Consider the following 16,856-nt stretch of genomic DNA (forward strand, 5'->3'; position numbering starts at 1 on the left):
GGATGCTGCTGGAACTAACGACGCTATCGAGGTGATGATGGTTTTCACCGATGACGGGTGTCAGTTGGCCCAGTCACAAGCGGCAATAGGCAGTCCACGATCGTAGAGCCGGATCAAGGGGATGTACTGGTCGTGCGGCTTCGGCTGCTGGTGGCTAGATTAACCCCCCCCAGCACCACCGCAGTCACTGGCAGCACCGCTAAATCCTGCGCTGCACAAACCAGAATAGCAACCCGAAGCGAATGTGCAGTAGCAACCGTTGATCATTGTCGTGCTTCGCAGGAAAAAGCCCATACAGCTGAGGATCCAGACATTCAAGGGCGTGGATGAAGCAATGCCTGTGACGACGTGGCTACAAAACGAGATCAAGCCATAGCTGTCGACGCTCCGGGTGACCTGGCAGAAGCACCAACTCTACCTTGAGGTGTCATCAAACTTCAAAGGTGAAGCCCTGTGGTGGCTCGGCATCATCGTTGGATCCATCCCAGAGCCGGGGCAGGCAATGGACGGCTTGGCGCAGCTCTTACTAGCCATATACAATGTACAGCGGTCGACATCGGAGGTCGTAGATCGCTTAAGCTCCAGACGGCAGATGATCAGCGAGAAGATCGAACGAACAAGTGTTACGCGAAATTGTGGCAGACAGAGGAATCGAAGAAGAGCGGTCAATCGATGCGTTCCTGAGTGGAATACAGAGCGAGCAGTCAGCGACGTCAGTGCAAGGACATTATGCGCAGACCCTTGATGAAACCGTACGGATTAAGGCGTCCCAGGTCGGCGAGTATGGAGAAGGCTACCGGGTTGGCCTCGAGGCGTCCACCGGCAAACAGACAGGAAGAGGAACGGTGGTCGAGGTGGCACCGCAGCAGGCGACGGCAGCACCCACTGCCGTGCGGGGACAGACGCCACGGGTGAGTCCTTGGCGATTAGTGGTGGCCGCTTACGAGGGGGTACTGGAGGTGCCCACGCCAACCTATGTACGATACTGAGGACCGACTGATTGTTAGCGGTACGAGTGATAAGGGCACTTCGAACTGGCTCGAAGCGGCCTCGCCACTCCTAAACAGATACATTTGGTACCTCCTGGGAGCGCTACAAACGTATCTCGACCAATCCGATTAGTCTCAGACTCGTGCTTATGGCGACGATCAGAGGCCCAGTTACCCAAACCCCGACAGCAGAACCGACAACGCGTAGGTACCGGCGGTCAGAGCGCCAGGCGTTTAGGCAAGGTGCGCGATGTGAAATGACGGATCATTGCGTATGGCTGTGCGTCGGGAGGTCTAGCAAATTACGGTCTGCGACAGCTACTGATGACCAAGGAGGATAGGTTACGCAGCTTCCGTCGTTTCCAAGAGAGTATAAAGAACAGAGCGGTGGATCGGTTCAAACCCGGAGATCAGGGAGTGCTAGTATTGCCGTTAGACTGACCAATTGTCTTACGACGGTGGGTTCCAGAAGGAGGGCATGGAGGAAGACGGAGGAGCAAACCAAAACCAAAACGACAACAGCGATAACGCAGCGGGCTTGGATAACGCATAAGCGAAAGGGGTCGCCTTATTACCGACTTTTACCAATTTTCACACTCATCGCCGTTGGTGCAAATTGTTTTGGCAACACTGTGGCTATGTGGTGTACCCAAACGCATTGTGCGTTTTAAACATCGACTTGCTAGGTTGGACTTTGTTGCCTGCGTAATTAAGCTGGTGTAACGGGGTTTGGTCAGCGCGAGGCAGCCATGTCTAAACAAATCCCGCGATTCTCTGTAACGTCACGGAGGAAAAACGAAGTCGAAATTTTTGCGTTTCGAGGCAGCGAGAAGAACCTGTCGCGGGCTACTGGTCGTCGCGAGATAATACCGTTAAGCGCTATTCTCGTCACTTTTATGAAGGAAACACGTTGCTTTAAGAACATGTCGTTTCTTCTTCATTGTATAATGTATCCGACGCTGCTTAGGCTCTGAGGTCGCGAGTCCCTGCCGCTTACTGCATCTACATTCGGGAGGATCACTTGGAGTGGTGGGAGGACTATTCGAAGGGCAAGAAGGACGAATAGACTGCGTATCGGTCCCTAGAAAGGTTGCTACAACGTTTGGCGTATCGGCATGGCTTCGTGCAGCGCACGCCGCACGGTTCGAAGGTAGTGAATGGACAATTAAATTGTATGAAATTAATCTAACTTGATCGTTTTGAAATTTTGTATTGGAAAACTGGAGGACTAAGTAGAAGTACAAAAACATTTCGCTAAAATTTAAAAAAAAAAAAAAAGTCTAAGGACAATAGCTATGCTGCAAGCGAAGTTTTTAGCTGTAACGAAACTGGGATTTACTTTGACGCACCGCCAGGCAAGATACTATCCGAAAGAGGTCAGTCGTCAGCTATAACATCTCAGCAAAAGCTCAATTGACGGCTGTTTGCACTATCGGGGGGGGAGGGGGGAGTGAAGAATATCTGCTCTTCACTGTGCGTGGAGAGCAAAACGGCATCATCGAGAGAGAAGAGTTGCCTACATACCCCGACGGTTCATTTTTTCTCTATATTATTTTTTATATGTGCTTGTTATTCACTAACTGACGGGGGTTACGGTATTGGTTGCTAGGACATGTGTATACTGTTCAGACTAAAGCCTGGATGGATGCTCGCGCATGGAAGTTTTACCTACGCTCACTACTGCAGCAGCACGTTACACGCTCTTCTCTACTACGCATAGATAACTTAGAGTGTCATGTCTCGGGCGAGTATGAGACAATTGTGTCGAACGAGCTTATGTATGTGCTCCAGCCATTACCTACGAATGCAACCTCGGTTTGTCAGCCCTTAGATGTTGGTATTATGGTACCTTTGAAAGCAAAGCTCAAGGCTCTGTGGCTGCTCGAGAATGCTACAGCAATGACTGCTAGGGAAGCACGCTTAACTACGATGAAGCGTGTCATAACAGCTTGGGAATCCATTGAAGCTGCCACCGTCACGAGTGCATTTAACAAAGCACTTAAACCAACTTTTAATGCTAAACACAACTGCCTCCTTAACTTTGCCAAAACCTCTAGGTAACTCGTTACTGTAAAAAAAGGCTGTGGTCATCTACCCGATCTTAAAGCAGTGGGAAAGTGGCAGCTGCATTCTCTCCGTCGGTGTAGTCAAGCTGACAACAAACACGGGAATTACTGTTTCTATAACCGAAGTTTGTCATTTAACTTGCAAGAGTTTTGTAGGCCTCTCTGGCTTGAGCATTGGCACTTATTGCTGTTTTTTTGCGTTTCAAATGATGTTGCAAATAATCTTTGTGATTTAAACGAAGACTACAAACAAACCAGGAATCAACAGGAATGTAGCTTAACTTTGAGGATTTATTTGTCTCCGGCTTGGGCCGAAAGGACAAAATCACGAACCATCCGTAATTGTCGTCAGTACTGTTGAAGATGTTGAATTTTAAGCGCTGTGCTGTAATATTCTATATTTAAACATTTAAAAAAGAAAGTCACAGCTAAAGAATATTCTGACAGAAATATTTTTTCACAATAAGAAAACAGCATTTACGCTGCTGAAACTGCTATGATTCTTTGGTATAATTTATAACAACAAGCATTTTGTCTGGAGTTCAGCTGCTTAAGTTTTTATGTAGATTATAAACGGCGAGAAACAATGTATCTGACTCAGACAAGGTCCCTCATGAGAACGTTGGCCCCTGATAAACTTCCCAAACCAGTGTCCAATATTACTTTCGGCACACCTAAAACCCTTCATTCGGAGTAAATATTGGAGCTGGCTCGGCAGACATTTGCACAGTAAAGCCCATTTATGGTGTGCAACTGACATGTGGTGATATTATATGCCGCTAATATTGTTTTGAAATCAACACGAATTGTATCGTACATTGAGCTACATTGGGTAATTTTGGGATGACAGCACTATTAACCTTAACATGGTACTTCAGTAAAGTAAATCCTAGAAAAAAACGTATAAGTACGACGTCGAGTGTCAAGGTGTTGGGATTAACAATAACGTAAACTATGAATTCTTGCTAGGTATATATTTATTATCGAATGACGCGTTAGGAGGCGAAAGAGATAATAAGAGGTGGTTATACACCAAAGAGCGCGCGAATCCGCACCGTGTCAATTCGCACAACATTTTTAAAAGACAGTTAAGTATTGTTTACGTAAGCTCTTTGAATATTAGTTAATAACTGTGATTTAATTTATGATTGGGTAAAGCCACATAATATAACAATTTCAGACTCCAAAAAAAAATTAAACAAAGGCTCTAAGAAACCGAGCCCATGGCGACCTGGACGAATCTCGGAATCGTCGTACATTATTTATTATACAGTACTGTGCCAATTTCGCTGTTGTTTTTCTTTGTTTGACTCTTACCGGTAATAATGTAATACAAGTAATCGTAGCCAATGTATGCACTTTTCCAAGAGTACATTCTATACTGTACAGTACGGCATTACAGCCCCATGAGCAGCCGCTACTGTACATGTAGTATTAACTCAAGGTAGCGCCTCCATGAAGTATTAATTTCACTTTAACACAATTCATGAAAAACCGTAATAGCAATTCGTGCTAGTATCAAAGAATTGTATAATTTTCAAAACTGTGCTAAAATGAATGCACAAAGTTAGCGGGGAGTGATTTTGATCGCTAAGGGGTAGTTGCATCTTGTAGACTTCGCTTTGTGTGCTCTGATTCGCTCGACTTTACCGACGGCGAGTCCATCAAACAATCCTGCAGACTCCCATATCAATAATAATTTCGATAAATAAATGAGAGTCGTATATATTGGCTGCAAAAAAGATTTCTTATTATATATGTATTATAATACATGAATGCTCGAGAATCGTTAAATTTGTATTAAAATGTCAAGGGGTAGGTATTACCTTAAAGTAGTAGAAGGATACTTCGAAGTACTAGGTAAGCCACGTCACCGTTGGGTGCTATTACAGTACTTCGTATAATAATAACCTAAGTACTAGGGCCCCGTGGTGCTATTACAGTACTTCGTATTAATAAAAGCCTACTAGCAACTTGACCGTCTCAATCTTCGCAAACCCCAAGAACCTGGGGCAATGGTAAAAACTTTTAAGACATGGACAGCACCGCAACCATTATTACTAATAATGGTCATGTAGAAGACTACTAGTACAGTACATAGATACTGTTGGTGATTCTGTTGACCCCTTGCAAACCTGCAACTTACAGCAAGTTGCAGCACATCAACGTACGACGTAAATACGACGCGCGATCTTGTTGAAGTTTTTTGTTTAATATTCAGTGCTACACATATCACAAGCATATACGGCGGCGCCGTACGATCTTGTTGAAGCTGTTTAAGATTAGCCGAGTGCCGCCGCTACGCGGCGGGAAAGAATGAATGTCGTTCCTTGTGTTTTGCCTCCGTTCCGCTCGCTACGGCTCGCTTCACTACTCGCATGGTAGGTTGGCAGATTGTGGCTCAGGCGGGCCCATACGCCCGCAGGGTTGCAGAAGTGCCGATTTGGGCCGCCTCGCTGCGCTCGGCAGCTTTTAGGCCAATCGGGGCCACCTTCGCTGCGCTCGGCAGCCAGTAGAAATATTTAAATTATTTTATCCAATGATTTGTCCGGAAAAGCGTGACAGGCACGACAATTTAGTGTGACGGACAGACAGGTTGCTGCAGTAGATGTTTAAGACTAGCCGAGCGCCGCCGCTACGCGGCGGTAATTTCGGTTTTACTCCAGATTTTTGCCTTCCCGCCTTCGCTTCGCTTCGGCGAGATAATTAGTCCAAATCCTCTGAGTCCCATATGTGCCTAAATCGACTTCTTTAATTTCATAAATCTGCGTTTCATTTACTACAAAATGCTGAGCTCCCAGTAAGCCGTGTAAATATTTCTACCGGTACAAAAGACTGAGCCCCTAGCATCATACTTACCATGCTCATAAACGATTACGCTAGTGATCTTGGCAAAGTCTCTTTATTGTTGTTGGCTATCACTGTACCTTAATCTTCCACCCAGAAGCACCTGCACTTCAGTCTAAAATCGCTAAATAATATATTTAGTTTAGCGTCGTGCTCGATTTCACGGGCCGTTTCTGAAACCTAGATTGCATCAATGCAAAGAATATCTGTCCAGCTTGCATCAAATACCCGCTTGTACTGCCTGGTTAAGCTTGTAATAAACTGACTATTAACCACTTCGCAAACCAAACTCGCTACTTTGAAAGAAAATTAAAAGTGCTACAGTTTGAATATTTAATAAAAATATTCAAGCTGTAGCATTTTTTTATGCCTTGAAGTGTGTTCATTTTGTGCTGATTCAGAATTAGTCATTAGACACTCCAATCTGTGCCTGTTATGGTTATAGCCTTTGATATATAAAACGCAAGACGCCTTGCTGTTGTTGTTGTTGACGGCGGTATTTTTATTTGATACTTAATTGATGATTTCAGGCTCTAAGTTGATTAACGTTTCTTTACGGGCCTACTTATAATAACCATAATTGACACCTCTCATGTTGTGCTGTTATCTTACCGCTGCATATAAAACCTTATTCTACGCCCTTGTCGGCAACGCGTCTACCTATTAAGAAGTATCAGAATTTTATTGTCTAAAAAACCGCTTAGGAAACAATGGTCAAGTTCAATTCGCTTACAGTAGTAATTGTCATCAGCACATATAACTTATTTTTGTTCACACGTCAATCTAACACTATCTATCTTTGTAGATCAAGTGACAACGTTTATAAGCACAGTTTTGCCAGTCTACACGACCGGCTACTGCTGTACATGTAACATGTACGATTTAGCAATACCAGAAACCCACTCAGATAACTTATTAATGCTAATATTTTTACAGTAAATATATTGGAATTATCATTTTAGTCAGTGTAACACGCAGATCCTACTGAGTACAGAGTATTTAGTATACTTAAACCATGTCCTCGGAAACACGCATGCTTACGTGTACGCTAAGCACCCTGCCCTCCGTTTACTGTAGTATTCAAATATCAATAACAGCTTGCATTATGAAAAAGTATATAATATTTAAACGATACCGCCTTCGGATAATGTATAGCCTTGTGCAAATCCCCATATGTAAACTGGGAAACACATGCATTTATTGATGTCAACTACACCATCTAGTTTTAACCAATTGAAGACACCTTCGCTGCGCTCGTCAGCCAGTAGAAATATTTAAATTATTTTATCCAATGATTTGTCCGGGAAAGCGTGACAGACACGACAATTTAGTGTGACGGACAGACAGGTTGCTGCAGTAGATGTTTAAGACTAGCCGTTCGCCGCCGCTACGCGGCGGGGGTGGCAGGCTGTAGTCCCAGGGGAAATTGACTCACGCCTTCGCTGCGCTCCGGCGTAAACATGATTTATGTAAACGTGATGTATTAAATGCATTTGAAATTGAACATTCCTACTCCGAACCAAAGATCTGCCTGTAGACAATGTTATGGGCGTAGACCCCATCCTCCTCCTCCAGCTTTGGGTACTCGACCAGCGCTTTGAATCTTGATCTTGAAGTGACTCGCGACATCGCAACGTACAGCTGCCCGTGGGAGAAGCAAGGCGTAGCAAGATACAGCCCCAAGTACTGCACCGTTTGGCCTTGCGCCTTGTTAATCGTCATCGCAAAGGCCGGTTGGACAGGAAACTGCTTGCGTCTCAAATGAAAAGGAAAGCTCCGAATATCTCCGTCACTGATGAAAACAATGCGGGGAATCAACACATGTTGCCCTTGTCGCTCACCTGTCATGATTGTGGCGTGGATGACATGTGGCTTGAGGGCCACAATTCGAAGCCGTGTTCCGTTGCACAGCCCTAGATCTGGATTCAGGTTCCGCATCATCATGATAGGCATTCCTACCTTGAGGGTCAACTTGTGGGGAGGCATTCCACTGATATTCATCGAGTGGAGTACCTCCTGCTCGAAGAAATTGCCGTCACCGTCGTCTTGTACAGAATCGGAAGACATGTATTCCCGCGCCTGTCCAGTTAATCGAGCGGTCACCGCTTCATTGATGCGGTGCATGATTGCGTTCGTGGTCGTGAGGATCGTACGGTTAGCGAAATATTCATCGGTAGCAACTTCGGGGTTGTTAATCTCGCCATACATCTCGTCGATGATCCGATCCATGCCTCTTGGAATAACACCAGGACGAATTTCCTGGTCCTCATCCTCAGGCACAGGTGGATTCTCAATCAGCATATAGCGCGGGATCTTCATGTAATCTCTTCCTAGGGAAGGAGTTACGTCATGCCTTCCCCCCCCGACTTGCAGCAGGAACTCGGAGAATGCAGCCATTTCCTCAGCCGTGTCTGCAGTATCAGCTGTGCGCACTCGCATGTTTTCCGTAAGACGGAACGTCTGGAATTGGGGCCACAGCCTAGACGACTTGAGGCAAGCGTCAATTGTCTCTACGGGTGTTCCATTCTTAACGACCGGGAGAATCTGGCGGAAGTCTCCCGAAAGTACAAACACTTTCCCCCCAAAAGGCTCGGTATCGTTGTCAAGTATGTCCCACAGTGTTCTGTCTACTGCCTCGAATGCGTGGCGATGGGCCATAGGTGCTTCGTCCCAAATAATTAAACTTGCATGCTTGATCAACTCCTGAATATGGGAGTTCTTCCTGATACCGCACGTCGAGCTCTCGTTCAATTTCAAAGGGATCTTGAATGTAGAATGAGCTGTCCTATCACCCATGAGCAAGAGCGAGGCAATACCGCTAGACGCCACAGCGATGGCGATTTTCCCCGAGAGTCTGACTTTGGCCAGTATGTTTCGAAGCAGCGTAGATTTTCCAGTACCACCCGGGCCATCGACAAAAAATAACTTGTTGCCTTCCTGAGGACAGTCTACCGCTTCAATAATCTGGTCGTAAACCACTCGCTGACTTTCGTTTAGCTGATCTTCTGTGCTTACAATTGCCTCCAAAGATGACGCGTCGTATCCAGTCAGCTCACGTCGTAGTAATCCGTTTTGGCGAAGCGCTTCACGAATCAATGTTGGGAACGACCCCAACTGAGGAAGCTCGTCGAAGTCAGCTACCGCATACCCACTCGCTTGAAGTAGTTCTTGAATGCTCAATAGCGTTTCAAATTCGACCAACGCCGACTTAAAGGGGTCCATCAAAGCCTGATGTTTGCGTGCGAAGTCTTGGGAAAGATCCGCGAAAAACCGATCCCATAGAACACCAACATTTGCTGGAGCTGAATACACCAGAATGGTGACAAAGAGCTGGCGTAGCTGATACGGCATTTGGAACTCAGCTGCCTCCCTCAAACACAAAACCCACTCGTTATCATTCTCCAAGTAGCCAACTTCCCGCGCCGCAATTTGGAATGTGGGGCAGACAATCCCGTTAACCGTTCTCAAGTCTTCAAACGATGTTGGACCTCTACGCTGACAGAGCAGTAGCCGAAGATAGAACCGCTCCATGTCTCGAGGAGACACATGAATCATGCGACCAACCGCAGCTTGATACTGTTTCCTGCGAACCCACCTTTTCGGTTGCCCTTTCTCCGGCGCTTTCCAGCAGAACTCTTTAGGGATGTCCTGATACAACATCGTTCTGGCAATATGATTCTGAGGTTCTTCACTCGCACACAACTCAAAGAATCTGGTCAGCATCGTGTGACTACCACGTTCCAAAACCGCCTCCGGGTTTTCCGTTTCGCGGAAGCAAACCATCTGCCCTGACTCGAGATAAACCGTCAGCTGTGTCACCGCATGGGTTTTCCCCTGAATCGTGAAATCGAGCAGGCGCATGCAAGCTTCCACCGGAGAAATGTAACGGGCGCTCAAGAAACGTAGAATCTCATTTGGTTCTCGACGCGCAATCTGCTGACCTCCTCGGACTTCTTCCACAGTGAGTATAGCCATGTCGGGTCCTTTGTACACATACTTGTACAGGTATTTAACCGCAGTTATATCTGTGCACACTTCCACATTGATGTGGCAGTTGTACTTCTGGGATAAGTACGGATTGTACGGTACAACCCACTGGTTGATCGTAGCATTGTCGTATTCTCTGCCTTTGAACTTTAGAACACCTTGTTGCCGTCGACGTCGTCTGTAGACTGGATATCCATTAGCATTGGCTTGTGTAACTTCTGCTAAGGGCTTCGGATATCCTTTGGTGCACTTGCCGTCCTTCATACACGCGCAGGAAGGGTTTGCAGGCCCGCATGGACCATGGAGCATGCATGACATGACCGTCTCATACAGCTGAGGGTTTGTATCCTTATCTGGGATCTCAGCGCATACCATCTTGTCTACGATCTCGCGGGTTCGAGGTTTGTCTTCATCAGCCAAAAAAATCAGTACGTGTGCGTGGGGTAGCCCTCGTTTTTGAAACTCGACAACGTAAATCCGCGCGCGCACTCGCCCCAGAATGCCTTGGTTTAAATCGTCAAGCGTCGCTTGCAGTTTCTGCTGCCACACGCGAGCCACGATGTCTGGTCGATCTTGAGCTGTCTGGATATTGGAAGGTATCGCTTCAAGAATCTCGTCCCATTTGGGGTTGCACGTTTCCGTCAGGAAGACGTCGGGCCGTCCATACTCCCGAACAATTGCCATCGAATCTTGATACGACTTGTACATGGACCGCGGGCTACCCAGGTGTGAAGCCGGTAGTATGATACGCTTGCCAACCTGATTAAGAAAGTGGGTAGGTCGTCCTCTGCCGCCTCCATCTCGGTCTGGGTGCACCGATCTGCTCTGGGCCCGGTCATATTCCGACAGCAGTAATTCTCCTTCCGCCAGAGCCAAAGTATCTTCGTTGAGCAAAGCGTCTTGAACACCCCTGTATTGATCGGCGCGTAGTGTTTTCTGATTGTCGGCCACCCAGCGAAGCTGTTCTTGCTCACATTTTGCACGCTGATCTACACACCACTGCTGAAATAGACGCCCACCTTGGTGGAGAGCGGACTGATCATCCACTTTCTGGTGGAGGCGGAACGCGACGTGTTCACGAAGCGACATCGCCTTCTTGTTTCGATACTCAGCACCATTCGCGAACTCGTCTGTGTAGGTCCATCCCTTCTCTCCATATGGAAGGAGAAGCGGGTATTGGAGTGGATCGTAATCGGCGTGAGTCTCGTACAAACGTATCAGTCTTTGATCGCGTGTAAAGAGTAGTAGATCCCGAGGCTGAGCCAGGTTGCCATCCTCAATGAGAGTCGCAGCCACTTCAGACACAGTGAGCGGTTATGTGTCCTCGGTCGCGAGGAGTTGTCATGCAGACGGAAAACCAAGTCTACTGGAGCCTCCGTGTTGTGTTGGCGCACTTGCTGCCCAAAGTGGAGGAACCGTTGCGCTAATGGGTTGTGCTCTGCCATCATTTTCTCGATGTCTAGTAGTGCAACACGATCCAGATCCGCGAATATACCAAGACGTCGCTCCGCGCGGCGTTGCATGTCTGGATCCACAATGTAGATCTGTGCAAACTTGGGTGCTACCCGCGCGCCTGTCCGACGGTCTATGTGGGGAAGGAGGGACCCTAGGTAGTGCCCCATAGCCCCTTGAATGCGATATGGGTACACCCCGTGTGTACCGGCAACGCTCTCGTCTTGACGTACGTTTTCAAACGATCGGTTTGAGCACGAAGCACCAATCGACGTAAATGCGAAGGCTTGATTGTAGGCACGAATTTGACGGCGGAACTCGGGATCTCCGTACAGCTGAAGCAGTTTTGGGGGCGCGGGGTGCAGTGGAGGCAGCTTTACCCTGCCTGCCAGACAGCATGATATCGCAGACTCGCCAGGCCATTTCCAAGCATTGCAGATCGGACAAACGTTTGTGGCCGGGAGCTTGTGGCGACTGTTCACCACGTCGTTACCCGTTATCATGGACGCATCAAAATCTTCAAGGGATATTAACGCGTGTCCATGACGGGTGCATTGGCGTCTAGTGCGTACCCGCTCGAGCTCCTGCAGGCGCTCTTCTTCTGTCTGGCGGGATCGTCGATCCGCATGTCGTTGCCGGTCTAGCACACGTTCGGCTTCCCGTTCATGTTCAGACTGCTCCGCTCTGTGTTCTGCGTGCTGCTCCCTGTTAGTAGCCCGAAGCGCGGAAATATCATTTTCATCCATCAATTGTCGATTCTCAGCGCGAGCCAGAGTGTTGATCTCTCGCTCGCAGTCCCGGTCGTGTTGGCTCAAACCAGCACGTCTTTCTTGTAGTCGAATTCTCTCTTGCTCGCGTCGTTCGTTAAGTTCCTGACCGCGCAATTGGGCTCTACGGGCGCGTTTGCGTTCAGCATCTTTCTTCCGAGTACGATCACGCTGAGAGAGCGTCATATTGGCTCTTCTGGTACGGGCCCTCTCAGCATCCCCGGCACGGCGGCGGTCTATGTGGGATAGTGTATCGCTGTTTCCGCGAGCGCGCTGCCCAAGCGAGACAGGGGTTCGCTCTTGAACAGTAGCTTGTAGTACGACAGGCACTGCCAACGAAGCCACTTCGGTGGCACCCTCTATATATGCTGCCTCCATCTGGGCCGCAAACCGGCGCTGATGTACCGCAGGATCGGACTCTTCCGTCTTCTCCTCCTGATCTTCAATACGATGAGCCGGAACTTCCGTCGCTTCTGTGACGTCTGGCTCGTCTTGGTGTACGCTGAGGGCCTTCAGCTCTTTGTTCAAGTCGTATCGTTTCTTCCTGCGCTTGGTCTGACGTCGTTTTCGTGCATCCTTTTCCTCTCGCATGGGTGTCGCGTTAATGCGTTCGTTCTCGTGCAGGGCCTCCTCGAGTTCCTCGCGCGTCCTCTTTCGCTTACTCCGAGCCATAGTTCTGCGAACACGAAAACGTGACGCGTTAGACAATGTCTAAGTACACTGCACGTAGCAGTAGTTTTCATAAAGTAGTGTGTTGGAATATGCGTACTACCCGGGATTGCTTGCCCCCATCAAGGTTATCTCCGATCACTTATCCCACAGTCACGAACCGTGAGGCCCGGAGCGGTTTTAGTTTGCAAATTGTGCAGTCGAATCTTCAGGGTTGGGCCCCCGGATAGTACTGTAGCTTGAGGTGCGATATCCTTTTGCCAAAAGGCGGCCGTTAATTGCAAAGGCTGGTTATTGATAGGCTATTACAGCCCCCATCCCATCTGTCGGTTAAAAGAGACCAGTTACGGTACTCCTCCTGACCAACTGCACGCACGCAATGTGCGTGCCCATCAATAACCATTAACGACCGGCTCAACTGGTTCGCTGTCGGGTTTGCGGTCAATGGACCAGGTGCCAAATGTGCTCTCGCGCAGAGTGGGCGGTGGGATAAAGCCCCAAGAACCCAGAGGGCTCTGGAACTAAATCCCCATAGCACGGCTACCTACTTGCAGGATAAAATCCCGCAAGTTATAAGCTACCCCCTAAGCAGCCCCAGGAACCTCGGACTATCTGTGTATGTGTGTCTTGCTAGCTACTAATGTAAACTAACATGCATACACGCAGCGTACCTTGAGTAACGTGGCGTTCCGCGGCTTCCGTTTTGAAAATGGGGGCAAAATGAAATTTGAACTGTGCATTTTAAGTACGATGTGTAGACCACATATAATATGTACACCACATATTGCAATTTTAGCGAATCGAGGCCGCCTTCGCTGCGCTCGGCAGCCAGTAGAACGCCCGCATTTGCGTTACATGAATTAACCCTAGCCGCGGACGGACGTACGGACGGACAGACAACACACTCCACTAGAGGGGTAAGACTAGCGCTCTGAACGCCCGCTCCGCGGACGCTAGGGCATGGTCGGTTGGTATAGAGAGGGCCGACCACCTCCGCTGCGCTTAGAGTTTCTACTCAAAGCAAAGCAGCATATCGTCAATGTATACTGTGATCTACGTATATTACATTCCAAAACAGCACCGCACACAGTATCCTTATTGCTCACACTAGCCGTTCGCCGCCGCTACGCGGCGGAGTGGCATGGTTTGTTGGAGATGAGGTGGCCGCAAATTTAAGTGCTTCTTGGTGTCGCGTGTTTTGAGAGCGTGGTTCACCCCGTAGATCTTGGCATCGTGTATTTAACCACTTGCCTTTCCGTAGTATCATGTGGACCCGTACAATATCGTGATTTGGTACATTTCGGTTATCCGTACTACAGGTTGTAGTCATGTTCTTCAATGGCCTGCGATCTTATGTGATCTTCCCGGCATCGTGGTTTCCTGCTCACCCGTGGTCCATGATGCTTGGTAATTATGGACCCTCTCTCTTGGGCTCATGCTCTTCAGTAGTATGACCCTCTTTCGTGGATGCTAACTATTTCCTGATCTCAAACGTTTACGGGGGCTGCACTGGTTTCGTGGTTCATAGTCTTTTGTGGTCGTTGGTTTCCCATCCAAGTACTCTACCTGAAGGATCCTAATCCGTGGTTTGGTGCCTCCACGCAGTCGTGTTGTTCCGTCGCCCGTGTATCGCGCTCTCCTGGTAAGATTCCATCGACCGCGTTACGACGCTATGGAGCAATCGCGGTGTGGTAATGGTATTTATGGTATTGTGCTCGCGTAGTGCATCTGCGTTGCCCGTGTTATCGTGCTCTACATGGGCTTCGTGCTCCACGGTGTGCAATCGTGGTCACCCCAAGCACCCCCGTGATTTTCGTGGCTGGTCTGCCGTCCGTGCAATCGAGTTTTAATGTGCTACTGTCCTCCGTGGCTCGGGGAGCTCAGCTTCTACGCTGGTATCGTGCTCCGTAGCTCAAAGATCTCCCGTCTATAGCTCCTGTGGCTGTGCTCCCCTATGGCTTAGTGGCACAGTCCATGCTATCGTGTTAGCTTGCGATGTTGCGGTTGGTTTGTCGTCCGTGAGATCGTTAGCTACCGTAGTGTCGTGCTGTCGGACTCGGTGAGCTCCGATTCTACCCTAATATCGGGCTCCAATGCTCGGATGATCTTCCGTTTATGGTACATCGCGTTTTCACGTTTGGTCGGTCGACTGTGCTCCGTGTTGTACCGTGGTGCTATGGGAGAATTACTGTCCGTGCACTCTTACCGCTACGTACTCTACAGTGGCTTCGAAGTTGCGTGCTCCTCCGTAGCCGTGCATTTCAGCATGCTGGGGTGTCTATGTATTAAGTTCCCTTCCGTGGCCCGTACGCTCCCGTCATATACTCGTTCTTCTGTTCTTTCCATGGCTGCGTGCACTTCCATCTTTCACGCTACGTAAAACACTTCGTGGTTTGCATCGGCTAAATCTTCTATCATCGTCCATGACGTTCCGTGCTTCGTGTTGCTCTTCTATCCCATCGTTTTTTGTGTTCTTGCTGAGTCGCGTGCCTCCGCGCAAACTTGATCACAAACGCTGTTCCGATTTTGTTTGATGTACACAACATATATTGTTGGAAAGATCACACAATATCTTAAGGTCGTGTGCAAATACAGAGGAAGATGATACTTTTCCCGGGGGCAGTGTGGGGTGCAGGGGGGTGTCGGGTGGGAAGTCATAATAGTCATATTTTAAAGTTTTCACATCCTAAAGTATCAATTATTAATAGTAGTAGTAGAGGTGTGATTTATTATAAACGTTAACATAATAATTATGTGGACTACTACTACAAATAACTGCAAGCAAAAATATGAAATGTCTTAAGAATAGTACTACGCAAAACAGTACTGTAAGTTAAATTATTACAAACCTACTACGAAGCAGATCAAATCATATTTAAACCAATAAGTACTAATGTTTTGATTGAGGCCGAAGTATGAGTCACCGAAGCCTACAAATTTTATCAACAGCACCTACGACGATAGAGAACGTGTGTGCTCATCGGCGCCTTTTAATTCAGCTAACTAACGCGTGCACAGGCAGCGCCCTTCGCGTGGCCTTGCATACCGCAGCTGAAAATTCAAGCAAAATATAATTTGAGCGGTACATTTTAAGTACGATGTGTTGACCACATACAGTGTGTGCACCACATAATTCGATTCTAGCCAATCGACGCCGCCTTCGCTGCGCTCGGCAGCCAGTAGAACGCGCGTATTAGCGTGAGTCTTATTAGCCCTAGCCCGTTACGGACGGAATGACGGACGCAGACCACACTCCACTAGAGGGGTAAGACTAGCCGTTCGCCGCCGCTACGCGAGGGGGTGGCAGGCTGTAGTCCCAGGGTAATGGGCTCACGCCTTCGCTGCGCTTAAACATGTTTTATGTAAACGTTATGTATTAAATGCATTTGAAATTGAACATTCCTACTCCGAACCAAAGATCTGTCTGTAGACAATATTCTGGGCGTAGACCCCATCCTCCTCCTCCAACTTTGGGTACTCGACCAGCGCCTTGAATCTTGATCTTGAAGTAACTCGCGACATCGCAACGTACAGCTGCCCGTGGGAGAAGCAAGGCGTAGCAAGATACAGCCCCAAGTACTGCACCGTTTGTCCTCGCGCTTTGTAAATCGTCATCGCAAAGGCCGGTTGAACAGGAAACTGCTTGCGTCTCAAATTGAAACGGAAAGCTCCGAATGTCTCCGTCACTGATGAAAACAATGCGGGGAATCAACACATGTTGCCCTTGTCGCTCACCGGTCATGATTGTGGCGTGCATGACATGTGGCTTGAGGGCCACAATTCGAAAGCCGTGTTCCGTTGCACAGCCCTAGATCTGGATTCAGGTTCCGCATCATCATGATAGGCATTCCTACCTTGAGGGTCAGCTTGTGGGGCGGCATTCCACTGATATTCATCGAGTGGAGTACCTCCTGCTCGAATAAATTGCCATCACCGTCGTCTTGTACAGAATCGGAAGACATGTATTCCCGCGCCTGTCCAGTTAATCGATCGGTCACCGCTTCATTGATGCGGTGCACGATTGCGTTCGTGGTCGTGAGGATCGTTCGGTTAGCGAAATACTCGTCGGTAGCAACCTC

The 16,856-nt window shown here is 48.2% G+C and overlaps 1 protein-coding gene across 1 annotated transcript; it reads left to right on the forward strand.

Annotated features, from left to right (window-relative positions):
* Window positions 1-502: 502 nt before the first annotated feature.
* Window positions 503-2,055, forward strand: PITG_17795 (uncharacterized protein; the record flags this gene model as incomplete). Its single annotated transcript, XM_002896594.1, has 4 exons — window positions 503-541; window positions 696-911; window positions 1,340-1,384; window positions 1,957-2,055. 4 exons carry the CDS (start codon window positions 503-505, stop codon window positions 2,053-2,055), a joined length of 399 nt encoding a protein of 132 aa, XP_002896640.1.
* Window positions 2,056-16,856: the final 14,801 nt, after the last annotated feature.

This window comes from Phytophthora infestans, genomic scaffold (genome assembly GCF_000142945.1).
Source record: "Phytophthora infestans T30-4 supercont1.56 genomic scaffold, whole genome shotgun sequence".
Classification (NCBI taxonomy): domain Eukaryota; phylum Oomycota; class Peronosporomycetes; order Peronosporales; family Peronosporaceae; genus Phytophthora; species Phytophthora infestans.